At 49.2% G+C, this 27962-nt stretch overlaps 1 protein-coding gene across 1 annotated transcript; it reads right to left on the reverse strand.

The window, feature by feature from the left end:
- On the reverse strand, positions 1-27962 carry LOC136363797 (RNA-binding protein 44-like). Its single transcript, XM_066323278.1, has 14 exons — positions 27129-27962; positions 26959-26972; positions 26248-26424; positions 25713-25887; positions 25597-25622; positions 24630-24702; positions 24233-24323; positions 23741-23872; positions 23064-23134; positions 22087-22232; positions 21819-21959; positions 19733-19935; positions 8228-8366; positions 1-833 (listed from the first exon to the last, which is right to left on the reverse strand). Exons 1-14 carry the CDS (start codon positions 27885-27887, stop codon positions 578-580), a joined length of 2403 nt encoding a protein of 800 aa, XP_066179375.1. The 5' UTR covers positions 27888-27962; the 3' UTR covers positions 1-577.

Here is a 27962-nt window from a genome sequence, read left to right on the forward strand (position 1 = left end):
CCTGGTTTATTCATGTAATTCTTTATTTAGGTAGGAAAAGCACCTTATTCCCATTCCTTGTTAGTCCCAGGGCACCACCGCAGACTTCCCCAGGCTGTTCCAGGCAAAACCCAGCCCGTGCAAGCCTCGTCCTTGTGCAGGGGGCTGGGGGAGAAGATGCCTTCCCACGTGTGGGGAGAAACCCGATAAAGAACCGAGAGAGGAAGGCGAGGATGCTGAGGCGCACCCACACCCGCCGGTCTCACGTGTGCTGATGCCGCGCTGGCACTGCGGGGCTGGCAGGATTCCAACTCCCCACACCCCCTTGGGGTTGGTTTTTTCCCTTTAAATTTTTCCTGCTTGGCACGGGCGAGGCGGAGCGGAGTGCGGGGTGAGCGGCGCTCCCCGGTCCCCAGCGGAGTCCCCCGTTCTGCCCATCGCTCCCATGACAATTTTTTGGAAACCACCGGGCGCTACCGCGGAGCAGGAGCGGTGCCGATGCTGTCGCTGCCTGCGGGGCTCGGTACCGCTGCTCCTCGGGCAGGCTCTTCCCAAAGAGCAGGCACATTCCGGGGAGCCCCACCCGTCCCCGCCGCGCCTACACGATGCCCTCGCTGCGTTTGCTCCTCCACACCACGAGCGCCGTCATCAGCAGGGTGACCAGGACGGGCAGCACGATGAAGGGACACAGCACGCCGTTCGGGGGGTCGTGCAGCGCCCGGCCCGACGGGGAGCAGTTCCTGAAGTATTGCTTGTGCACGGCCACGAAGAACTCGTCCACCAGCCGGTTGGGCCAGTAGCAGTCGAGCCTCTCGGCGATCAGCGCCGTGCAGTTCGTCAGCTCCCCGTAAGTGCTGCAAAACACACGGACACGTCGTGGTGGATATATATCTATATACGCTAACGCATATAAAATAAAAAATACATACTGCATAATTTACAATAGCTATATGAAGGCAATATAACATATCCCCCCCCTACAATATATGATATTCTAGAGGTGTGTGCTTGAGATTGTACTACACTTGAGCTCTAAAAGTTTTTAGCTCCGTTTTGAGTTTACAGCTAGATACACCTAGCCCTGTAAAAATATCTAGTGGGTTTTCGAAAATTTATGTAACCTATAAAAATATATGGGGGGTTTTGAGTTCATAGCTGGAGAGGTAAAAAGGTAACAGGGTATTTTAAATTCCCACCAGGTTTTGCCACTTTGATGGCAACTTTTAAGTGCTCGCCCACAGCCAAAAGCAGTTTTCATTTATGGAATGACATGGTGGTGGTGGTTTAATTTACAGAAGGAAATGAAACCAGAAATAGTATTTACAGGAGCAACAAGAAGTTTGGAGGGTTTGTGCTTGGTTTGTGTTAATTTTTGCAGAATTTCCTGGCTGAACTGGGGCTATTAGAAAATACCGGCCAGACTCACATTTTTTAAGCAGACCTTCAGGAAACCCATCCCAGCCTGGCCTTCAGAGCACCATCCTCCAGCTTGTGTGAGTTCAGTCCAAAGGGGGACAGAAGTAAGTACATTGAATCTACTTAAAAATCTCCTTTATTTACCTAAAACTGGGGAGGTTGCATAGAAACCAGCTGGGCAGGCCCACAGCCCATCCCACCCCTCTGTGACCAGCAAATCCATTTCTCCATTCCTTAAAAAATACCTGGAAAATCAGGAGCAGCCCTGAGGCAGAGACACTGTCTCTGTGCCAGGCCATCCAGCCATCCTCTGGAATGACAGCTAAACCCTCCCTGCTTTCAAACTGGCTATGCAGAAAAACACAGATACAAATTTCCTCCCCTGTCCCAATCAGTCATGTCTAATCCTGGAGAAGCAAAGCAAAGCAAACCCCAGCTCTCCAATTAAAAACCTGCCTGAGGGAAGAAATATTTTAGAAGCAGCTTCCCAGCCATTCTCCACAGCCCCAGTGCAGCTCCTCAGCTGGGGTTTGGGGTTTTGGGGCAGGCTGTGCCCACACAGCCAGAGATTTAATTAACAGGGCCTGCAGCTGCTAAAAGCAGCTTCTGCTCAGCATCCCAATGTGCCAAATTACCATTTCCCGTTCATCAGCATCCTTAGGAGGTCTCGGGAGCTGCAGCATCTTCAGGAACCAGAGGGAAAGCGTTAACAGGCGAATAAAAGCTATTTTTAAAGCTGAAGGGCCATAGAGCAGCTGGCTTAGCCCTTCCCTGGCTCCAACTGCTTCCACGGGGATAAATCCCTGCTCCCATCACTCTGTGTGAAGACATGCAAGGAACCAAAGCCCAGCAGTGCCAGCAAATGAAAGGATAAACTGTCCCTGCCCTTTGCAGAGAGGCAGCAGCCCTGTTCCAGCACTGAGTCACCTCCAGACGTGAGGATGGACCCAAGGAGAGGAGCGGGGCAGCCACAGCCCCACGGGCAGTTTAGGGGGACAGGGAGATGCCCGTGGGGCTCTAACTGGAGGGAGGTCCCTCCATCCTAATGGGGTGGCTTAACACAGCCTCAGTCTCTCGGCCCTTTTATTTTTGCTGTTTTCATTGAAGGCCCTCTGCTGCAGATCCTCAGCAGGAGCAGGGTGCCATCACGGGCACTCCCACCCAGAAGCCAGTGGGGAGTGGGTGGGAGGCTCCCAGAGGGAAAAGAAACTGTCCTCGGGAACAGGTCCAAGTGCAGAAGTGACACCGAGGGCTGCTGAGCTCTTGGCCAAGGGGGAGCAAGGCTGAGGGCTCTTCAAGATCCCATTTCTAGCCTTGGCTAGCACAGAGCAAACCTGACCACAGCACTTCTATCAAGGGCCAACTAAAAAGCAAAGCTGAGCTCTCAGCTATGGCCAAGTGCTCTCATTTCTTCCACTTTACCTCACAGACCCCCAAAAGGCCCTGTGAGACTCCCTCATCTCCCGTCCATCCCAAATGCACCCAGTCACAGGGCACTGGGGACCTTCTCCTGACACAATGACACATCCATTGGCTGGGAAGGGATGACCAGGGTTAAACAGGCTGCTCACAACGCCCAGTCAGACAGGATCTGGATTCCTCTGGAGAGCAGCAGTGTTGATACCTGGGCCTGGGTGTGCTCCTCCCCACCAGAGCCATGGTGAACATTCATCCCCCTGTGTCTCCAAACCAGCATCTGGTTCTCTCTCTTCCCAGGAGCGGTGAGATACACATTGCTGTGACAGCACCACACCAGCCTGGTCCACTGGGAATTCAGCCTGGGCTGGTGGTGAAACACCTCAGGGAGTGGGGGCTGTTTTCCTGCTCAGCTCTGCCCTATTCTTGCCACCCCACAGCCCAGCCCTGGAAAGCCACCCCACATCCCATCACGCTCAGCAGGGCAAAGCTGAGCCAAGCCCCGGGGGCTGCAAGGATGATCCTCAGTCACAGAGTTAAAACTCTCTGGAAAGAGGGTTGGAGCAGGATGCTCTGCCTCAGTGGGGGTAAACCTATTGAACTTCACCCTATTTGTGAAAGTTCTCACGCATGGATGGAGATGGGGGGTCACCATTTGCCCACATGGGTAACATCAATCCCTACTCAATAATTATTTTGCTAATTTTAACAGCTTTGCTTCAATAAAAAGGGCAATATGTACAACTACCTATGCTATGTGGTAAATAACTGGATCCAGACCCCACCCCAGGAAACTGAGAGGGTCCTTTCTGCACTCCTGACTCAACAGGAGGGCCTCCTTGATAAACTTTGTTCCAAGCTTCCATTCTACCTGTAGCAAACATGGAGTCAAACTTCTGGCTTTCAGACAGCTCATTTGAAGCCTCTATCTCCTCCACAAAAATAAGAAGCAGTTGCTCTAGGATAGCACTGGAAAGAGGGTAGGTTTCCCCAAACAATCCCACCACTGCCAGGAGACAGACACCTGGCCCTCAAAAGCTCAGCTGTGCTTCCTGAATATTTTTCCCTACGCAATGTGAGCTGCAGTTAGAACTGTTTTCCCTGTCACCATGGAAATGGTTTGGGTTTAAGGGATGCTGTGGATGGACTGCGTGGGGATAAAGGGCTGCAGGCAGGATGGGGATGGGGCTGGGCCACTGGTGGGAAACAGTCAAAGAATGATTTAGGGTTTGATGACATCTAAATACTTATACTGCTACAAATCCTAACAAATTCCTCTGGGGTTTTTTTTACCACTGCAGCCAAGACTGGAATTGGCTCTGGCATTTATTCCTTGACAGCACTTGGATGTTGCACTAGGACTGGGGTTCACAGGATTGACAGCTCTCTTTCACCTCAAGTATCCTGGTATTTCCTGCCCTCCCTGAATCCCTTGCTTCAGAAGGGCAAAAAAAAAAAAAAAAAAAAAAAAAAAAAAAAAAAAAAAAAAAAAAAAAAAAAGAAAACACCACAAGGCTTCACTTTTGCTTTGCAAATCAAAAGAAAACATTGATTTCCTCCCCTGCAAGGCTGCAGGGTGAGCCTGGAGCCAGGCTAAAGGGGTATCCAGAAGGGACCTGGCAAGCTGAAGATAAATAAGTAGATAATGAGATAATAAGAGAATGGATCAATCTGTTTTCTGTAAATAATGGATAAATAACCTGAAGACAGAGTGTGAGTGTGCTGACAGCTGGGAGAGCAGCTCCATCCCTGGCTGCAGCTGTCAGAGCAGCACCATCCCCCTGGGGAGCTCCTTCCCGCAGGACGCCCGCGGCCGGGGGCAAAGCATTCCATGGAGATTTTCAGGAATGCCACAGGGTGGATATATTTGGGGTGAAGATGCCTGGCTGGGCTGGAGTGACACCCACAGCTGTGGCAGCACTGAGCACCGTGAGCATCCCCCTCCTGCAAATGCATTCCCTGGCCAGGGCCCTCCAGCCAAAACCGAGCGGGAAAAATATCCCCAAGTCATCAGCTCCTGCTGACGCACTCGTGGGTGGGCAGTGGCAGCCCGACCCCTCCACAGCCCTGAAATAGCTGCCTCAGGGAGACCACAGCTAATCCCCCTGGCTCAGCCACCACGCTGATGAAGCTGGAGCTGGAATCAAAATAGCCAAGCTGATCTTTGGGACCATGCATCGGGCACAGCTGAGCTCCAGGCCAAAGCAGCTCGGCCACCACCATGGAGTGGAGGAGACCTCGACACCAAAGATCCCAAGATGCAGCTCCAGTCTGGCTTTTGAATCCCAGGGCAGCCAAAGTTCCCTCAGTGCATGAGAAAAACTTGGGTACCAAAATCCACCCATTTTCTTTAAATATGCAGCACTAAGAAAAGCCAGCAGAGCTCAAGGGGGTTGGACAAACCTTCCCAGAGATTTGAGGCTGGTCCACATGGCCCAACCCAAGCTCACCCAACTCACTCCTGCTCCAGAGAGACCCCTTGGTTACATCACAACAGCAGGAGCAGCAGTGCAAGAGCTCAGCTGATGCCTCTGAGGTGGGAGCAGGATCTGCTGCCTGTAAATAGGACCAGTGGCCCACAGTTACAGACTGTGCTGAGACAATTCATTAATCCAGATGTTCCCATCGTGCCATCCTCAACTGAGCAGGAAATGATGCAGCTTAGGAGCATTTCCCTGCTAAATGATGCATGCAGGAAATCAGAGCTCCAAACACGATGGTGCTGCTGGTGGCCCAGAGGCAAAACCTCCCAACATTTCTCCTTGTTTCAGCCAGGTTTCATCCATCGAAATGCCTTGGTTTGGGGGAAGATCTGGAGAGAACAGGCTCTAGGCAGGGACTTTATTTCCATTTCTTTGTCTCACACCTGGTGGAAAACAAAATCCTTCCCCTAGAGCCAGAGGGGTGACCAGCCAGCTATGCCACCCCCTGCCTGCTCCTGCTGAGACATCTTCCCTTTCCCTAAAAAGGGCATGGTGATTCCCACACATATCCAGGGAGCAAAGTGTTGAGCCCACCCAAACCCCATTATCCTTCCAGCTGATTTACTGCAGTAAGTGAACTATTTCTACCCAATTTTTCCAGTGTTCTGAGGGCACAAGAGGATCAGAGGAACGTCATCTCTCAAATAACCCTGAGCCATGTGTGTGCACAGAGCAAATGGACTCAGACAATCAAATTAAACCCTGTGAGCTTATCAACATTTCCTCCAAGTGCCTCAAGGGTAACGAGTTCAGCTGAAGCTATTTAGGAGACCAACAGGACATCTGAGATAAAGAACAAGATGTTGAGGGCTGGAAGAACATCAGCATCCCTGGGCATTTCTGAGCACCAGATGAGGCTTCTCAAAGCCAGAAACCTCCCACAGTCTCAGGTCTCTTCTCCCCCATTCTGCCACGGATCAAGGGGAAGGAAAACCCAACAGTATGTTTAGAACCACAGAACAGAATCATCGAATCATTAAGGCTGGGAAAGACCTCCAAGATCTTGGAGTCCAACCTTTGACCAAAAGATGGGTAGCCATACGTGTGCAGGTTTTAATTTCACACAGAAGGAAGGGCCCAGAAGCAGGAAATCACAAAAATCTCATAAAACCTCTTAATTTTTGTGCAAAACACTCAAGGCACACAGCACCATCTGCTCCCTGTTTCCAGCTGACCCCCATCCCCACTGGTGTCACATGAGCTCATTTTGATTCTGCTGCTTCATTTTCCCAGGGAAAGGCACAACATGGAAAGTCAGCTGAAGGGGGAAAGAGGGAGCTTATTCCCTCAAGCCCTCACACCAACAAACAGCCACCCATGACCAGTCTTTCAGCTTCAATCTCAGCAGGTTTACACCGTGGTGCTACCAAAAGATTCAGCTCTGCTTATTATAAATAGAAAAGAGCTAACCCAAATAAAGCACTGTTTGTGATAAAAATAAAACCAAACCCAAAGGAAATTCCTCCAAAAAAATCCAACATACTCCTGCAGAGCAGCATATTCCCCATATGTGACACCTTTAGTGTCCCTGATGGGGCTGCACTGAGCAGGGTTCCCTTTGCACCCTCCTTTATCCCACAGAGATGCTCCCAAGCATTCCACCAGGGAAGCAAGGCTCCCAAGTCATAAATCACAGCTGACTCCCTGACACTGATTACAAACAGGAGGCTTAGCAGGCGGCTGCCACTGCCATACCATTCCAGCCTCTCCCTCTAGTTGCTTGGAAAAATCAACACACAACTTCTGGAAGCAGAGGCTGAGCCAGCAGCTCTGGTGGGACAGTTTGGGATTTTCTCACAGTGAGGGTATGAGGACATCTCGGTGGGTTATGGGGTTTTCACGCTGAGTTAGGGTGTTTTGAACTGTCTGGAGAACCAGAGTGCTGAGAAAAAATGAAAGATCTCATGGGAAATGTGTCCATCAAGCTGTGAAGCACCAGAAACCCCCGTGATGGGGATCCCAATCTGCCTCTTCATTAACCCATCAATTTCCAGCACACAGCAGGGCCATGGCCCTCTCCTTCTGGAGCTCTGCTGCTTTGTGGTGGAGCATGACCACCGCCCTTGACTTCCAAACCCTGCTTAGGCTGGGCTCCTGGAAAACCCCTTTAATCCCAGAATGGCTGAGGCTGGAGATGACCTCTGGAGATCCCCTTTACCTTGTCCAAATGCCCCTGCACAAGCAGGGCCATCTATAACTGCTTGCTGATGACCATGTTCAGCTGGTTTTTTAGCATCTCCAAGGACGGAGATTCCACATCCTCCCTGGGATATCTGTGCCAGTGTCTGGCCTCCCTCCCAGTGAAAATACACTTCCTGGTGTCCAGAGGGGACCTGCCTGTGTTTTCCCACCAGGACACTTTCCTGGCTCAAGTTCAACCTGGTGCCCACCAGAACCCCAGGTCCCTTTCTGGTTTCTCTGTGGACAGCCCCAGCACGTCCTGGTGCCTGGGACTGTTCCTCCTTGGCTGCAGGACTTTGCCTTCCCCCTGCTGACCTTCAGGAAGTTCCCAGCTTGTGGAGGAAGGTTAAGGGCTTAAGGACAGAGCTGACCCCTATGATACACCCCTAGTGCTGCAACCAGTGTTTGGCCAATGATCAACACCTCCCAGGCCTGGCTGTTCCGGCACTTCCCAACTCACCTCATCCAGCCCACACAGGGGACAGTGCCAAAAACCTCACCAAAGCCTGGGCAGACAACATCCACTGCTCTCCCTCCAAACCCTGTATGTGTGAGCAGGCTGGAGAAACCCCAGCAGGGACCCAGCAGCAGGGACAGAGCCAGGGCAGCATCAGCAGCCAAGCAGAGCAAAATCAGGGTGTTTCCCCTAATGAAATAAACCCCGGGGCTGACACCCCTCCAGCCCAAAATCCCCGCGGGGAGGGAGCAGGAGGAGAGGAGGAGCAGAGGAGGAGCAGAGGGAGCTGACTTACCCCACGGTCTCGTCCCAGTCGCACCAGAGGCGCTGGCCGATGCCCTCCATGCTGCGCTGGAACTGCTGCAGGCAGTAGTGCCGGATCATCCAGCCGTAGTCGGCCTCCTGGCACGCCGTGGCCGCGATGAAGTGCTGGGCTGTAACACAGGCCAGGGCTGTCAGGCCCTGCTGGGGGTCACAGCCCTGTCCCCCACCCAGCCCCACACCCCTGCTGACCCCAGAGCAACCCCAGCTCTTCAAAGGCTCCTTCCCTCAGGCTGATTTCCCTCCTCGCAGCCCTGGGACGCTGCGCCCTCCCAAGTGCCCGCGCTGATGAATCAGTTATTCAGGACACGCTGGGTAACTCATGAATTAGTAAGGATGTGGATTTATTCTCTGCTGATTGCCCGAAATGCCTTTGGACTCCCAATGTCCAGGGTTTGGGCTTAAAAAACAAGTAAGGGTGTGGGGGAAGCTGAGGAATAAGAGAACCCTGCTGCTGAGCCCTGAAAAATGACCTGCAACAGTGCCACACTTGGGAACAAATATTCACCTCTGATGGAGCACAGGGACAGACACAAGGAAATCCATCAAATCCATCCCTGGCTGCACAGTGCTGATTGAATTCCCTCCTGGGAACGTGTCCCTGTAACTGCTTTAAAAACAGGCAAGAATAAGATGCTGCTAACAGCCTCATGCACCATCAGTGCAATGTTGCTGGTGAAGAGAAAGGGAAAGGACAGTGATGCTACAAAGGGAGGAGGAAAAAAATCCTTTGAGGTTATGATCTAGTGAGCCTGGCTATAAATAATATCTCTCCCTTGGTCCCTAAGAGCCAGCCAGTGCCTTTGCAGCTCCTGGAGTGCATTGCCAGCAGGCACCACATACCAGATCTATTTTTTGCTACGTGTGAATAACTCTGTGCTTTATTTTTATCTGATTTTTTTAACACAACAGAATTGAGATGCTTATTTGGTGGCCAAGGGGCATCATCACCATGGGACACCATCCCTCTGCAGACTCCATAATCCTCAGAGCACTTAGGTACCAGCATCCTATAGCAATGAGTGGGAAGGCAGGACCTGGTGGGAATTCGGGTGGGAAGGGCTCCCGGAGCCTTGGCTGATGTTCCTGAATGGGTGCAGAGTTCCCATGCTGCCTCTGACAGCAGCAGCCACTTTGGCCTGACGTGAGATAAAAGCATGGGAGTTGCTGGGTCAAGAGAAATTGAAGAGCATTAACCCTCACTGTCGCAATAATAAAACTGAGTTTATCAAAATCTCAAGCTCTGCCCAGCGGATACCAGCCAGGGGGGCATAACCTCAGCCAGGGATAAACCCTGCTCCCAGATGGGAGAGTTTATGTTTTATGGGAGAGTGCATGCTTAAGAAAAGCACCAAGAGAAGAAGCAGCAGAAAAAGAAGCAGAAGAAGCAGAAGCAGCAGCAGAAGCAGAAGTAAAGAAGCAAAAGCAGCAGTAGAAGCAGCAGAAAAAGAAGCAGAAGTAGCAGCAGAAGAAGCAGGGAAAAAAAAAAAGAAGCAAAAGCAGCAGCAGAAGCATCAGAAGCAGAGGAAGCAGCAGAAACAGCAGAAGCAGCAGAAGCAGCAGCAGAAGAAGCAGGAGAACGGTGCAGTAATTTTACACAAGGCAAATGTGAATGATTTACAGACTGCAAATCTCAGTCCAGGCAGGCTGAAGGATGATTGATGGCCAGGAGGTTTTTCTCCCCTTCCCATCCCTTCCAATCTAGATGAGTCAAGTGAAGGAGTGACACGGCTGAGCGAGCACCAGCGTCCAAGGGAGGCTCAGGAGCCACCCCGGGGTCACCCCGCGGTGACATCCGTGCACTGGACTGTGAAGGACAAGTGCCCTGTAAATATCACAGCCATCACTGGTCGGGACAAGCAGCTTGCAGAGAAAATGCTGCTGGGGAATGTGTCAGGTGCGGAGCAGGAGAGCACAGCAAAAGGACAAGGGACAGCAGGGGAGGAGAATGGATTAAAAAGCAGATGGATGAGCAGCCAAGGGGATTGAGGAGCACAGGAGGAAACAGAGCCAGGAAGGAATGAGTGAGACACACAGAGCACAGAGAGAAATTGAGGAAGATGAAGCCACTTGAGGAAATTCAGCAGCAGTACAAGGAGAGAGAGAAGCAAAGTCAAGCAAACACAGCCAGGCTGCATTTTGCCCGGCTTTGCTTCTCCCCACTCTCATTCGGGATAAACTCAGAGACAAGCTGCACCACAACTATCCTTAGGGATGCCCAAATGTTTCCTGATGACCACACAGCTGCTTGTGCAGAACAAACCTGGAGGAGAACACCTTAACCTTGAGTGGAGAGAAACACTGAATAAACGATGGGGAGGAAGCAACCACAACCTGGCTGCAAGTAGCAGCAGGCCACAGGTAGCCAGCATGGAAATCAGCCCTGCCATTAAAAGAAATAACCAACCTAAACCAAGTGAAAACTGAACCCTGGGGAGCTTTAGGCACTTGGCAATCACAGCAGCTCAGAAGATGCAGCTCTGGAGGTCGTTCAGCGGCAGGTGAGCGCCTTGCTGTCCCCCCTGGCAGCTCCTCAGTGCTCCCCAGGAGCTCTGCCTGCCCCACCAGGACCTGCTCCTGGAAGATGCCCCTCCCACACCTACACGTGGGCTCTGCAAATCCCTTTGCCCCAGGGGCTGGGGAAAGCAGAGCCATCAGCCAGTGACCTTTTCCAAGGACATCTGATTTTGGACATGGTCAAGGGCTCTTTTGTTTCACACCCCAGAGCAGCAAGGCCCAGCAGGGCCCGTTGTGTCAGTGCTGCGAGGATGGAGCTGGGTACAGCCAGGCAAAAAAGCTCTTTTGTTTCCAGCTGACCAGAAGAACTGACTTTAGCTGTAATTGCACAGTTTAAGGTCAAAGTGAGAAGCTCCTGCCATGTTCCCACATGGTGCCCACCTCACCCTGCAGATCCCTGCTGCTTCACAGATTTTCCCCCAACACCACTTCAGACTGGGACAAGCTCAGGGTTTGTAACAAAAGGAGGAAAAAAAGCAGGGAGGGATTTTCCTTCTGCCCTGCTGATGGAGATGGTGTAAGTCAGCTGCAGTGAGCTGTAAATAACTGAGCTCCAGAGCAGTCACGGCTCTGTACTCAGCAGCATCCATCTGTGAAGGCTGCAAGGAGCTGCTGAATAACTGAGCTCCAAAATCCAACTGCACCAAGGCTGAGCTGCCTCCAAAGAGCTCCCCTCTGATGGGCCCCTGTCACTGCCATTCCCTCAGGAAAAATGGTGTTGAGAGCTGCAGGAATGCAGTGCTCCTCTGGGAGCATCCCACTGGAGCCATAGAGAACCTCCAAAGCCCAGCTTGGTCTTTAGGTGCCACACAGACATAGAGAATCACAGAATCCTGGAATGGTTTGGGTCAGAAAGGACCTTCAAGTTTACCCAGTGCCACACCTTCCACTGTCCCAGGTTGCTCCAAGCCCTGTCCTTGGACACTTCCAGGGCTCCAGGGGCATCCACAGCTTCTCTGGGCAACCTGTGCCAGGGCCTCCCCACCCTCACAGGGAAGAATTCCTTCCCAATATCCCATCTAACCCTGCCCTCTGGCAGTAGGAAGCCATTCCCTCTTCTCCTACCACGGGAATTGTTGATGAACAACCTTCCCTGCTGAGACAATCCCTGATTGCCTGTTAAAAGATGCAATATTAAGAACCCCTCATTTGCCTCCTCACAGGAAACACCTGGAGAGCAGTGGTGAGGAGGTGATTGGAGGGATGGCTTTTGCAGGCATCCCAGATCCTCGTGATTGCCCTGGGATTGATGTCCTGCAGAGTCCCAGCAAGCATCCACCAGGACTCAGCTTACTGAGGGTTAGCTGCAAAAAGCCTGTCACACACTTACTTCAGCAGAAACACAGCGTTGGTCCTGGATTGTTACAAACATTTCAGGAAGAGAGAAGACAACTGGACTTTTCCTACACTGCACTCCTCAGAGCTGGAGCCTGGACCAAGAGGTCAGGGGCACCCCTCCAGAAACAGCTTTGGGGACACCACCCCTCTGTGAGCCCACACCTTTCTCACAGTGATGGTCCACCAGCAAAAATCCCTGAGCTTTCTCTGCAAGAAACATCCTGCACTTCACATCAGTACCCCTCTGCACAATTCCTTGCTCTCTGGCCTTTTTCTCCCCAGTGTTCCAGGAATTCTGGGAATTCTTGGGCTTGTCTTGCTGGCATGTGCAACCAACCCCACAGGGAAGCAGAGGCAGGGAAGACTGTGGAGCCTGAGAAGAGATTTGGGAATTTCAGACTGGCACAGCATGGGAACACAGCATGTTCCCATTTCCCAGGCATTTCTGCATATACCCCAAGTGTTGAGGGAATGATGGAACTGTTTGACGACACATGCAGAGAATTCACCAGACCATCCAGCTGGTGGTCAGGATCCTGGTCAGGATTTTTGGGGAAACTGTTCAGGGCTTCACAGCAAAGAGCAGGAAATAGGCAGACATTCATCCAAAAGCTGAGCCCCAAAGATGGCAGATAATTGCCAAGTGACACTCACAGCAGGGCTGGCACTGGCACACGTGGCACCAGCAAAGCTCTGGGCTCTGAGAACAAACACCCCACTATCTTCCCCTGGGCTTCTCCCAAATTCTCAGACCTCCCCTGTGAAATGATTAGTGCTCTCAACAAGCCCCAGATGGCAACAGGCTGTTTTCCTCTCCTCCTCAAGGTGGTGGTTTTGCTGTTTTATTGGGAACAAGCCTCGTGGTCTGGACTTGGGTGCAGAACAAAACACTCACAGGAGGGTGGGGAGAGGACATGGGGCAGGAGGCAGAAGATGAGTGTGAGCAGCATCCCAGTTTGCAGCCACAAAAAAGGAAAAATTTGCCCTTCCAGCATCTGCAGAAGCCTGGGAAGGGTCTGGTACCCTCTGTTTAAAAACACCTTCCACTGGGGCTGCTTCTGGGCAGCCACCAGCTCAGCAGAGGCTTCAGGCCTTGCAAACAGCCCTTGGTTCACCAGGAAAAAACTAAGCTGGTGTTCAGCTGGAATGCTCTTTCTGGCCAGAAAACTGCAGGTGTTGGGGTTGGGGACAGCAGGGTGGCTGGCCCAGCACTGTGCCCTCCTCAGAAGCCATCTGCTCCCAGCTCCCCTTGCTGACAGCCTGGGCTGTGCCCCCGCAGTCAGCCGAAACCTCCGAGCCCCGGCACGGCTATTTCCGTCCGGGATTTGCACAGGGAATGGATTTTTCCCTCTCCCTGCCCGGCTGGCTCAGGCCGGGGGGCTGGGATCCAGCAGCGCCTCCAGGGGCTGTGCAGCAGCTTGGGAATGGAGATGGGTGAAGGAGGAGACAGAGACCTGCAGGGATCATCCCATCCCCAATCTGCTCACGGACATTTCAGGAGCATCCTCAGGTCCCCAGACCTTCTTCTGCCTCCCTGGCCACTGCTGTGGCACCGTCCCTTAACCTGCAGGACTCTCTCTCCTAACACAGGCACTCAGGATGTAAATTAAAAGGCAAGTCGTGGGAGTTGGGGGTTTTTACCTGCTGAAAGGGAGTGGGGATTTTCCAACAGGAATTGTGGCAGGGTGAGGATTCTGGAGGCAGAGCAGATGCTGGGAGGTGAGGGGAGATCTACCCATCTCCAAGCACCAGGAAGGCTGATCCCAGGAGGTCTTGGACAGGCTGCCAAGGCTCACTTGGGAGAAGGGAAGGAGGATCCCCCCCATCCCTGCCTGCCCTCTGCTCCAGGGGGCTGCAGATGGAGCAGCAGAAGGAAACCACACAGCTCCTGCTGGAACGCAGTCCCAGCATGGCACGGACACAGGGACAGAGCCCTGCTGGAGCTCCCCTGGGAGCTCTGCAGATGGAAACCTTGTCCCAAATTCTGCCTGTCCAACAGCTTCACTACCACAAAGGAACTCAGGGAAACTGGGATGGGGGAGGAGTCACTCAGGCTTAGAGAGGGAAGAAAGTCTCATGGCAAGGGACAAACTTAAAATGAAAAGAGGCAGGGTTAGGATACAGCCCATGGTGGGAGATGCCATGGATGAAGTGCATCCTGCTGGCCTGGGGAACAGAGGATCCACAGGCATCAGGGAATGTCACTCCCTGCTCAGCCAAGCTGGGGACAGGCCCTGTTAGGGACCTGGCTGCGTGGAAAGCTTCCAAAGGGGCCAAAGGCTTCCAGCTCCTAGGGAATGCAGCACAAGATGTGGTGGGCCCTAACAGCCCTCTGGGGCTCATCCCAAAAACCACTTTTTCATATTAAGGGGAAGTGTACCCACAACCTAAAGGCCTTTAATCTGATTTATTAACTCGGTGTAGCAAAGAGGGACTTCATCCCTGCTTCTGGAATAAATTTCCCTTCGTTTTATTACACTAAGCAAAATAAAGAGAAAGCTGCTTTTTTTTTCCCAGCCAGCATTAATGAGGTATTTTGCATACAGCTGAACATCATCATGAAGCCCAAAGAGATCTCCCAGGTTTTAAATTTGGCATCCTGTTGTGCCTGCAAAGGAAGGAAGTGATTTATCCCTCAAGCTGGTACTTGGATGATTTGTAGGCATTTACTTTTTGCTGGGTTGGGGACACTTGAGTTTTTGTTGCCATTCTATAGCATTATAAGAGGGCACAAAATAAACTGCCTAAAAATAACTGCCAGGGAATTATTAGTTGGAAGTTGAAGTAGGAGCCAGCTGCCTGAAAGCAAAGCCTGTCTGGGGGCTTTTGGGGGCTCAGAGGTACCACTGCAATGTGTTTTTCCTCTTCCAAGTATTCCAGGATTTCATGAAGCACCTACAACAGCCAATCCATCGCCAAAGGAGAGATAATTTAACACCATTCCAATCCATACAAGATTCCATGTAACAGCTCCTGTAAGATGCAGAATATGGGATTAAAATGTAAATGCAAAGTAAAGGCTTGTACTGTGTAGGCCAGTGCAGGGCAGTCCTGCCTAGCTGGGTCACAAGGGGTTGTCTTTTTGCCATAAAGCATTGCTGTTAAATAAAATCAACTACTAAACACACTGAAATAGGCCACTCCAAGGAATTAGATGAGTGTCTTTCTCTCCTTGCCTCAGTTTCCCCCGTCTTAGCACAACTTATGGTGGCCTTGTTATCCATCACAGGGCTGCCAAGCACATTTCCAGGAACTCTTTCCATTTCTCTTACATGTCCCTAGACTTGATTCTGCAGAGGACAGAATGACAAATACTTTTATTTACCCACCAAAATTCACTCACTAGCTAAAATAAAATCAAAACCAGCTGAGAAGAGAGGAAGGAGAAAGGAAATCAAAAGCCAGGCATGCTGAAATCCAACTTCTGGCCGACTGCACTTCAGAGGAGGGAAAAATATGCCATAAGCTGTTAGTTATGAAGATAATTATATCCTTGATGAATAGCGGGGCCTTTTGGAAAACGGTTCCTCTTGAATTAATGGAGGAAAACCACAGGCTTTAGACAGGCACTGGCAATGTCTGTACAGCCCTGACCTCGCCCATCCTGAATTCAAATCATCTCTGGCCGTGGCCACTATCTAATCCCTGCTCACAAGAGCGGGGTGGAAGAAAGGAAGGACCTCCACTGGAGTCTGTGCATCCTGAACCCAGGGGCTGAAGGGAACCAGCCACATCCCTCCTGCCTCCCCAGGGAGGATTGTTGTGTCCAACACTGCCACCCCAACAGCTTAACCCAATGTTAGAGCCGGGTTTAGAGTTATTTTTAAAACATCAACCAAGCACTGGATGCCACAGATGTCAGTTCAGTCCCAAAGCCAGGCTGGTCCTGTTGCACAAAGCCCAGGACAAACAAGCAGCCATCACACTCCAGAGCTCAGGAGTGTGCTAAAGGCAAATGTACTCTCCTTCCACCCCTGGGATTATTTTTTCCTTCAGCTATTTCAGTTGATGGAGGCTAAAATAAGAACAGGGAAAAGCAATACCAAGGTTAAAAGTGCCTGGCATTGGTTTGGAGACAACACACTGTGATCCTGCTGGTTCAGGTTCCAAAGTGTGTTAAACAGATTTTCTGCTACATGGGTCTAGCAAACATTTTACTGAATTACCTTCAAGATAAAATATCACTGCCTGGGCAACCTAACAGGTTTCCCACGAAGAAGCACATAATGAGTAAATACAAAAATTGGTTAGGGAGAAAACCAAAATAACCTCACTGTCACATTGGTGCACCCATCACAGGCTGCACACAACAGCAGCTTCACTAAATACTTTCAACACAGAGTTCCCAGACGAAAAGCTGCTGCTGAGCCACACGAGCAGCCCAGGAATCACTGGAAGAATTTATTTTCCTTTTCAACAGAGGCTTCTCCATGTGGTTTTCCTCCCTTCCTGCTGAAGGGCACAGATTTTGCACCTCTCTGCAGCTCACCCACACACAGCACTGCTGCTTTCCCAGCTAATGTTACCTGAAGGATACAGGGGAGCCCAGGGGTATCCCCCTTGGCTGAAATCAGGGGGTTTCACCCTGGCTGCTGCCGGCCTCCCCACCTCCCCACTTCTCTGAGGTGTCAGGATGTGTTTTCAGATCCCCAAAAGCCCATGTTGTAGAGGCACAGAGACAAGGGACTGAAACCGTGGAGCAGCTTCATTAGCGGATTTGATGATTAAAAGCAGCCAGCTCTGTAGGCAGCATAATGGCAGACAGGGACCAAGATTCCCTGCTAATCACCCACCCACAGCAGGAACTGACCTGGCAAGCTCCAGCCACAGCTATATTTTAGAGAAGAAAAAGGCATTTAGCTATCTGAGTGAGCTGTAACGCTGCATTTCCCCTCTAATGGGCTTTTAATGCTCCTCTCGATCCAACCCAGTGGTGGTTTTGGTCCTGCCTTGGTGCAGGGGCTGTACTGGGAAGGGCTCTGACCACAACCACGGTTTTGGGGCCGAAACCTGCCCCAAACCTCCCCCCCAAAAATGACAGAGGCAGACTTTGCATCCAGTCAGGGAGGCAGAACAAACTTCCCAGAGTAGAGCAGTAACTCCAGATTCCCATCCACAGCTTTCCAAGCTCTCCCTCAACTCTGCCATAACCCCAATGTCGATTTCCAGCCCTGGGGGAAGGTGAAAGATGCCAACCTCATCTCTGGCCGTTATGAGGGCTCTCATTTCATTCCACCCAGGTCATGGCATTTGCATTTTCATTAACTGCAGCCGCCCGAGTCAGCACAAATGGGAGGTTACAGCACCGGTGCTTCACGGCTCTTAAATTCAGCATCATTTCAGAGTTAATAAATGCTATCCTACTTCTCACAAGCCAAGAGGCTTCCTGAGCAGATCACACAGCCTTCAGCCAGCCCACCAAATCCACGTGCCACTGGTTTCTGCAGGAAAACAACTGGCACATACGGGAGCAGTACAAGAAACTACTTGTTTCTTGTGTGGGGTGGAGGCAATTTTGTTGTCCCTATCCACGCGCTTTTCTTCTGATGCACAGGAAGTTTTGAGCCCTCTCTGTGCCAGAGATGGATGCTCTGAAAGGGAGGAGGAATGTTTTACTTTATTGTCAGGGATTTCTAACAGGGCACTCTCGAAATATGGAGGAGGATATTCTCAGAGAGGCAGCCTTAAACTCGACTTTAAAGGGAGCTTTAGCTTTTTGCAAAGGAGGCACTGAAATCAGTGGCAGGCATTACCGAGTGTGCTTTGGGCTGGGAGAAGACACGAAGGACTTTGATTCCTCTTTTCCAGGAGAGGTCATAAAACAGTGCCCAGGAGTTTTGTTTTTAAGAAAGCTATGACTAAGTAGACTATGCAAACACAGCACAGACAGAAGATGCAGCGAATCAAAAAAGATATTAATGTTTTACCAACCTTATTTGCGACTGCCTCTTACCTCTCACAGTAATAGTTACCTACACTAAAAGAAATCCAAGCAGCCCAGCACTGCCCTTAAATACAAAAACACAGCACAGAGCTGTGTGCGGTGCCAATCATCACTGCCCCAGTAACAGCAAGAGCCTGGCTCATCCCCTCCTCCCTGAGCAGCCTCTGCAGGAAGCTGCAGCCCAAATCCAGAAAAAAAAGTGGTTACCTTGGGGTACAGCTGGATCCCTGGCCTGCTGAATCGGGGTTTTAGGATGGCTGATTCCCTGACCGCCACTGCTTTTTAAAGACTGCAGCCAGTGGTGAAGTTACTTAAAGCTTGAGCTTTAAGAGAAAGTTTTTTCTTTCAGACCTTTTCCTTTTTTGAAAAAAAGAAAGTCTCACTTTAAAACACCTCCATCGATGCAAATCACTGGGCACTCAGTTGCCACCTGCAATTCCAGTGCAGCCCTGACCGTGTGCAGGGCTGTAACAGCAGAAAGGTGTAAAAAGGGTGGGTCTTTTCATTAAATGTGCTCAAAAAAAAGAAAAATCCAAGAGGAGAATGGAGTGAATAACACATCCACAGCACCAAGATCAGCTGCCATTGGGCACCTGATTCACACAGCATCCTTCCAAGCCCACTGGAGATGGAAAGAAGCAGCCTGGAATATTTTTAAAAGTTACAGCTCCCTAACCAAGAGAAGGGATAGTCAGGGGCTAAGAAAGCAGAGCAGAGAGAAACACTAGCTAGCAGGAGTTAGTGCTCCCTGCACAGGGCTCTGCAGGCAGGAACGTGCAGCCTTTCCCTGCAACCCAGCAGGGGAATGTGCCTCGTCCAAGGGCACGGGCTGCTCCTGCCCCTGCACAGCTGAGGAGCAGTAAATAGTTAATTACACGGAACAGATAAGCACATTATGTGCAGCACGGCTCAATGCATTATTCACTAGGGCTTGGGGGAGAAAACCAGCGCAGGGGAAGGAAGGGAAAGAAGGAGAAATTTGTGCTGCCTCAAGGAGCGCTCTGATTTTGTGGAAGTTCAGCGTTAGGATGAGGGTGTGCGGTTTCCCTCTGGAGTACCTTAAATAAACACACTTTTATACAGCACCGACACCCCTCAGAGCTTTTGCAGTGGCTACTACACAGGTGATGAACACGGCACAAATCTCTACCTGTTGCACTGAAATGCCAGGAGCAGCAAAGAAACCGAGGCACGCTGTATCCCACAGAAACAAACCACACAACGCAGGCGTTTCTAACCCCATCACCAGTAAAAACCCCAGAACATCCAGCCTCAGCTCTCAGAAGGGCATTTCTGGCTGCCTCGTCTTCCCTGCGGCTCAGGAATGGGCAGACAGACTCCAAAAGGCAGTAATTAAACGTTCGCAACAAAAGGCGCGGACAGGAGGCAGAACTCGCCCCGGTCCATCGCACCCAGCAAGGAGGAATCCCCACAAAGCCGGCTGTGTCCCACAGCATCACCACCTCACCGCTCCTCAGGCCAAGCGCGATGTTTTACTGTGTCCCAGCGCCCCAGAATCATTTCCCCATTTGATTCCCTACTGCCGCGTGGCCAGCGAAGCCGGGCTGGAGCCTCGCCGGGCTGCAGGGAGAGCGGTGAAACCGCGGGGCCGGCAGAGCGGAGCCCCGGGGAGCCCTGCCCGCCGCCCCAGCGCCGCCGGGGAAGCTGTGCCGCACTTACCCAGGACGAAGCAGAGGAAGCGCCGCGGGAGCAGGGCCATGGCCCCGCGGCAGGAGCGGCTCCGCTCCCGGGGCCGGGCGGGCTCCGCGCCCGCGGCGCTGCCGGAGGGGCGGGCTCGGGGCGGCGCGGCCCCGCCCGGCTCCGGCCCCGCTCTCCCGGCGGCGGCGAGGGGCAGACGAGGGGAAAGCGCTCCCGTCGGGGCACTGGGATGGAGCCCGGGCTCTCCTCAGCGCCCTGTCCCGCCCAGAGCCGCGGCAAAAGGAGCGAACAGTTCCGAAGGAGAGCGCGGAGCAGTCCTGCTTCCTCAGGCACTTTCCTTAACCCCGCTTCCACCTCGGCCGAGGGGATTTCTCCTTAGCTAAAAAAACCCTCTCTTCCCCCTTCCTGGTACTGAACGTACACATGGAACGCGATTTTAAAGAGGAATGTTTCGTGGTTTCCTCTTTATTTTTAATTGGAGTATAAGGTCGTTCCCGAGCTCCTACAGCTCCACCTGCAGCTCGCTCCCGAGCTGTGCCCGAGCAGCAGCGCCTGCCTGGGCTCCCCAGGTGCTCCGGATCGGGATACGCCCGTGGGAGCAGGGCAGGACTCTGCCCGCAGCGAGGTCACTGCCCCACAAACCGCTTCTCTCACGCTTCAAGTCAGCTCTCCCTTTCAAGGGGAGAAATTCAAAAAAGGGGAATGTAAAGGAACACCAAAGCCTTTCACATCGTGCACACTTCCTTCCCAAGAGGAACAGAACAGCTCGCAGGCCAGAGCCGCTTCTTCCTGAACTATTGTCACCTGCCTAATTACAGAGCCAAGGTCTGGGAACAGAAACAGCAACAGCTGCTGGGAATGATGTGGAAGAGCAAAGCCTGGGAGTGCTTCCATCCTGACAGACCAGGAGACACCAGGGCTGGGCCTCACCTGCAGCACCGGGACTACAGCACAAAGCCACGGGGAGAGGGAGCAGAAGAGGTCTGGAGACAGCACAGCATTGGCCCAACTTTTCTGAAGAACAACTTTTAACCTTTATTGACAGTAAACAAAGCTGCTCTTCCCAGCAGCAATTGCAACAGGATCTAAAACAGTGCAACAAAGAGACTGAGTTAGAATAGGTGAGCTTTGGGCAGAATCACCTTCTCTTAAACACGTTACATACTTGTTCCTTACTATGGTAAATGGGGATTCTTCTTCTCCCCACTATTTATTAATGACTTGGCCATTTCACACCTCCCTCATGACGAAAATAAAAATTATCATTAAGTCATCATCTCCCACGCAAAACAATAGGAAAAAAAATACTGCAATAGGAACAATTAGGACTGCAGAGCCCACGTGCCACTGGAAAATTAAATCATCACTCCACAAGGAAAGCGCAACGCATTTTGAGGCTGTTAAAACCTTAGTGACTGAAAATGCTTCCAAGCATAAGATCTTAATTTTTTTGGAACGAGTTTCTGTCCCTATCTGCAGTCCTGTGAAAGTCAGACAGGAGATTAAAACAAATAATTCTCCTTTTTGCAGGAAACCTGGTAGTGGTACTGCTGGGAGGTACCTAAAGCAAGAGGAGCTTGCTTTAGCTAAAGCTGAGTAGGAGAGCAAAACAAGGATGGATGGACACATCCCTGGAGTCCTGGGCTGTGGGCTCAGCACGTTCAGCTTGCTGCAGCTTCCTGCAGTGCCACACGATGGTGCAAAGGGTTCACGGTGAGGAAAACGACAAGACACGACCTGATTCTGTCAGGTTTGCAGCCCAGAGCTGGCCCCAGAGAGGAATCACCAGTGTTTTGATCCAGAACTGAGCCGGGGCTGGGATCTCTGTAGGAGAGGCTGCACACGGCCGGGCCATTAGGTGTCAGCTTTGTACCGAACATGTGACAGTGCCCTCCACAGAGCTCAGCAGAGAGGCAGCCCAGTAATTAACCACCAGTACATCGAGTTTTATCCAAAGCTCCCAGTCCTTACCAACCACCGCTCCAGAGGATTCACCCTGGTACCTCCTTGTAGGGCTTCAGGCTAAATTAATCCACTCAGGCTGCAGGGCTACACAAAGTCCCGTGGGTTTATTTCCCTCTAGGCTGGAATATTCATTCACCTTTTTCAGGGCTTTTCCTGCTGGGAGCGGCGCACTGATCTCCTCAGGATTGCAGAGGTCTTCTCCTCAATGGAACTGATGGCCAAGCCACTCAGGACACCTTTGTTGATTTTCCTCAGCTCCTTCACAGCCTCCACAATTTCCTGTCTGTGGGAATTACAGAAGTATCTGTGAACATCACATTCTGTGCCACACATTTAAGCAATTAGTTACTGTGGATGTTGTTGGCTCCATTACAGATCAGAAAATCTGAAAAGAGAGCCAAATATCTCACTTGCTAAACTCTGGGTGCCTTTCTTGAAGTCTCTTGATTAACTTGGTAAAGCTGCTCAAGTTCAGGGCGTAAGGAGAAACAAAGATACCAGATGGGTTAACAGAGGAACAAGTGGATGTCTTCTCCAGGGAATTTTCCCCAGGATCCTAGAATTGCATCAAAATAAGGAAAAAAAAAATGCATGGGTTAAGCATCAGGTACAGCTAATGCAACACCTCTTTCCTACTAATAAATGTAAAATCCTAGACCCACAGAATAGTCTGGGTTGGAAGGCACCTCAAAGCTCATCTTATTCCTGCTAGTTTAAATTAGATCCAATCATAATTTCCCAAAGGACCAGCTTGCTTAATGGGAAATCCCCAAAGACACCACATCTGTGTAGTTTATGAGAGCAGCACCAGCAATTACTGATTTGCCCTTTACTCTCCAAGGACCAAGCTGAGCCAATACAAAACACCCTGTATACAGAGGTTTCTTAGATTTATGCTAGAAAATCCAAGAGTTTCTTTCCCGTCTATTACACCAAAGTCTTTCCTGTATAAAACCACATGACATTTACATTAAAAAACAAAATAGATGTTACAAGACAAAAAATCTAGTGCAAATGGGTAAATTCCAAACTGTCCTAGAATTAAGAAAAAAACAGCTGCAGTGTCATAGTTTGATGCAGGGGCAAAAGAATGGTGCTTTCCCTTTTCTGCCATGTGCCAGAAATTTATTACCAACATGTAACACATTTTCCTATCCTAATTTTCTATCTCTAAAATGTTACAAGACAAGAAGATTTATTGCTCTTAGTCTGCCACACAAAGGAGTGTTAGTAATAATTACTTCCCTTTTGATTATCTCCAAGTAAAGAATGTGCCAACTCTTGAGCAGGTGATTTCAGATCAGGGCTTACTTGGTAGTAAATGTGGAGTATGAAAGAAGCCTTAAAGAGGCAAGAAATTCCTTCTATAAATTAAGAACAGACCTACCTCAGGCACTGAGGGTTTTGGGCCACCAACATGAACAGAGTGTTCATTCCCACTCCGCATTGTCTTCACTTCTAACAATAAATTTAAGAAAGCAAAGAGTTACCAACTGTTCTGGAGCTGACATCTTCTCTGTAGATTTTGGAAGGCCTAGAGAGAAAACCTTAGAAAAAAACAAGGGAAAGAAGAGAACCTTCTAACAGAAAATGAGTGCTGTGCTGAAAAGCACAGCAGTTCAGTTTGTGGAACATCTTTTTCCCTGAATGTTTCCTGAGACTTCAAGAGGCAGAGGAAACACAGCTCTGAAGTGACAGTACCAGTGCTGAAGGCTGGTACAGCCAGCCAAACACAAACCATTTGCATCTCACTCTCAAGAGCCCAGCATTGGGAAGTAAGCACAAAAAGAAGGAGGAGGAGAAGAAATGGGAGATTTCCATCTATGTGATTTGGCTGGGCATTTTACTAATTTGAGTTCAAGCACTGTAGGTGAAGTTTTCAAGGGAAAACACGGATGGATGAGTACTAGGATTCACTGGTAGTGAATGAGAAAATAAATCTGAAAGCCCAGCTGGCATTTTTTTCCATTTTTTTTCCATTACTTATGCTTGGGGAAGGAACAGAGCACTCCAGTAATAAACACCATTATTTGGTTTCTCAGTTTAAAGCTGACATGACTTTACCTCTTGAGTCAATCGAGTCCCGTTTTCCTTGCTGCTTTTTCGTTTCTTTGCACATTGCTGAAATATCTGCCACTGACAAGTCTTCCTTAGCATCAAACCAATACTCACTCCCTTCCTCATTTTTCACACAGCCTTGGCAGTTAAAAATAAAATTCAAGTTGGGATAAAATTCGAGCGTTAAAATTCAAACCACGGTATGCTACATAAATGAGTATCAAATTTCTGTGCTGAAGAGGATTTCAGCTACATTTCAAAAGAGGCGACATTACTAGTTGGAAATTCTGATTTAAGTAGAAAAAATTTTTTAATATGTAAGTAATAGTATAGAGCTATTATTACTTATCAATGAATTTTGACAGCTGATTATAAACATTCCACCACAGAAAGGGCAAGCTGTTTTACCATATACATGTTTTACACAGCGTTTCCTCCCTCCCCTGAAAATTTAGCTCACAAAGAGAGGATTGTTTTTACTAGGAGCAGGTCACTCACCACGTTCCAGAGCCTGATCTTTGGGTTGTTCTTCCCATGTCTCAGGGGAGGCAGAGTCACCTGGCTGATCACCATCAGTCTGGGACTTGTCCTACAAACACAGTTCAGTTATATCGCAGCACTCCCACCTGATCTGAATTATTTTTCAAATAGCAGCCCATGAAGCGGGTGAATTTAAAAAAATTTAACCTGCTGATCACCCTCAAGAACCCCCAAGTTATTTTATTTTGAAAGGGCAATTAAAATTTGTGAACATATGAACTGCCTTTGCAGTTAGTGGCAGAGGATCCCAGGCTGAGAGCCCTGAAGACTCTGATCACATCTGCAGGTACCTAAAAGGAGAAAACACTTCTCAACATTACCATCTCCAAAAACCCAGGAGTGAAGAATTTCCTACCATATTGACAGAAATCCCCTTTTCTTGCTGTTTTGGTTCTTCAGAGTCAGCTTCCCCTCCACCTGAAAGATCACTAAAACACATCCGAGAACTTCATACAAAATACGGGACAACAATTTTAAGCCCTACAGAAATTTAAACCTTTCCAGAAGCTCCGAGTAAAATAAACATACTTAATAAATCTTGGCTTTTTTCGTTATATCTCACTAGTTTTCTGTGTGATGTTCACATGTATTCCTTACAATTTGAAATACCTGTGCAACTTATATGAATTATTTACAAAACGAGAGAGTTGCCTTTACTTTTTCTTGATTAACTTCACTCATGCTTGAGAGGAAATTTCAAACAGTCTCTGAGTTTACCCAATTCAGTAAAAACTTCATGCCAAATTTGTTCTCATCTCCACTTACAGGAAGTCACTGGACAGGGTTCCTGAACGTGTTCTATCACGTACCTGGCTGAAATATGAAGTTATTTTTCTATAATTCTTCATATCTGAATTATAATCTTAGCAAAACAGCTTCATATTCTCTCTTAATATTATCTATAAGCTGATTATTATCTCTGCTGGCAGCAAAGTCTTTTTGGGTTTTTGTGGTGTGGGATTTTTGGAGAGGTTTTTTTGTTGCTTGGTTTTTAAGACAGATGCCATTATAACTGGAGACAAATATTTTTAGTAGTGAAAGCAGGGAATCAGGAAAAAGACCTGTAAATTGAAAACTTTTACTGTGAAGATAGTAAAGATACTCCCTAGTTTGCTTGCTAGAATGCTACAGAGGGAAAAATGCCCTTAAAATGAAATCATTGTACCCACAGGGCAATATTCATTCAAGTTGAAAGTTCATCTTTCAACTGTTGCCTGAAACAACAAGATGCATCCTGAAATACAGAAATTACAGGTTTAACATCTTATAAACTCATTCTTCATTCGATTTAGTAAGTACAACAACAAACGAAAACTACTTACTCAGAGTAAAGACTCTTTTTGAAAAACTGTCAAAAAAAAAAGAGGAAGACATATCTGTAATTATCTTAATTATGAAAAAAGATTATATTACAAACATAAAACAGTTAAGAAATTACCTTGGAGGGGACATAAAAGGAAGAGATTGGGGAAAGCTTCAGCTCAACTGACAGTGGCGGAAGTTCATTTAAAGATGTGCCCATGCTTATTTCCATTTTCATATTGCTGTAATTATTGTCCAACTCATCCAAAACCAACATGAGGGATGAATGTAACTCAGTCTTTTCCTCACATCTATTAAAATATGGGTAAGAAAGCAACAACAACTTAGACATTTCACTGATTTTACAGCTTCTGGAAATGCCCAAAGATTTTACAGGGTTTAAAGATTCCTCTACATTATACCAGCACATGAATTAACAACCGTATTGTGCATCACTTGGGTTTTATTCCTGGAAAAAAAAAGCAGGATTTTGGGACTGTGAATGGCACCAAAAACAAATTAAGGCTGGAAAGAAGACCTGAGTCCTCTGGATAACACCACTAATTATAAGTACTCCTAGAAGCTATGGATAGAATCTACCAGTACCATTTAGCAATTTTTGCCTGATAACCAGTTTTCCATTTTATTTTAAAGGACATTAAAGCACTTGCCTCCCAAAATAGGTGTTTTCCTCCAAAGCCAGCTCATAAACCTTGAAGCAGTGCTGGTAGCAGAGGTCATAGTGGATGGCCAGGAGCTGCAGCTCTGCTTCAGCCGCTCTCTGCAGGACATCCTGACAGCAGCCTGATGCAGAATTCTTCCCACTTTGCTTGTTGGGATGTTCTGGCCTTTAAAACAATAATACCAGTAACAAAATATTTATTCCAGGGCTTCAAGATTTTGTTTGTTCATGGTGTTTTATTTTGAAGCAAAGAATGTGCCAGAAGCTATTTGTGATATAAGGAAAATCTTATTTAGCCCACAATAATGATTTACAGTAGCATTGCAGTTTTATCAGAGAGGTGGGAACTGCACAAGCACCACCATAATTTCTATCCAAAAAGTGAAGTCTTAAGAACAAAAAGAAACTTAGCAATGCTGTGAATCTAGAAATGCACTTTGTTTCCACAACCATGGAATAGTTTAGCTTGGAAAGGATCTCTGGAGGTCTGCAACTGCAGAGCAAGGCTGCTTTGATCTCTGAAGACGTCAGGAAGTCTTCAGCTCCCTCTTCTCACCTGTCCAGGTCCCTGCGGCAGAAACTGCTGCCCAGCAAGCTTTTGATACCATCAGTTTTGCCAACCACAGATGACCTTTCAATAATGAAAAAACCTCTTATCCAGAATGTCAGATCCCAAAACCAAGAACAACTCCTGACCCACCTGTCGGTGCCTGTCTTCCGATCACAGATACACACATGACCTTTTGATTCCTGCTTTTCCATTAAAAAAAAAAAAAAAGTTACAGATTAACATCCATGCAGACAGGTTAAATTAAAAAAGTTCTATCTATTAAACTGGTTTGCTGGCCCTTCTTATTTTGTGTCAATTACCTGTGAGCTCTGAGCTCGGAAGGACCATTCCGTGTTGGAAGCAGCATCCACAAAGGTTTGACCCAGCCATGCCACGGGTCGAGTTTTGTTCATCATGGTCACCTCAGTGTTCACTGCCCTGGAGCAGAGACAGGCCTGGGCACTGCTGCTTCTGCTCACTGGGAAGCCAGTTCTGGAATCAGAGCTGGTATCCACAGCCTGGGCAGGCACAGGGACACTGGGAATGCTCCTTGGGGCTTCGCTGTGCTCCGACTTCACAGCACTGGGGCTCCCACCACAGGATTTATCTGCAGCTTCCAGGCCAGCAACAGGATTCTTGCTAGGGAGGACTTCAGGGACTGAGAACTGAGTTTCACCATCCTCTGCAGTGCTGCTGGTAGCACGTGTGCACACTGCAGGTTTTCCACAGCTGCTGAAACTGGAGGGCTCTGCATGCCTGCAGAATTGGGCCTTTTCCCTGCATGGCAGGACAGGAATATCTGGCTCCAGTGCCAGGCTGTGGGTGGGTCTTTCGCTCCTTCCAGACTCTTCTTCCACTGCCCTGATCTGGGCTGGCACCTTGTCACCAATCAATGGCACGTCCTTCACCTCTCCATCCTCCCCCTGCTCGGAAAACTCACTGGAGTTGTTGGAGTTGTTCTTATCCTCCTCATACTCCTCGTAAGCACTGAGATACTCCAGCTGCGAGTCTTCACCTAAATCTTCACTGAAACAGGTCTGAGTGGAGCAGCTCCTTCTGCTGCTCTTTTCCACTTCCATGGCACCAACTCACTCTCCTCCTCCTCAGGAATCCACTCAACTCACTGCCACTGCCACCTCTCAAAGTCTCTGGTT

This window comes from Sylvia atricapilla, chromosome 7 (genome assembly GCF_009819655.1).
Source record: "Sylvia atricapilla isolate bSylAtr1 chromosome 7, bSylAtr1.pri, whole genome shotgun sequence".
In the NCBI taxonomy this organism is placed as follows: Eukaryota; Metazoa; Chordata; class Aves; order Passeriformes; family Sylviidae; genus Sylvia; species Sylvia atricapilla.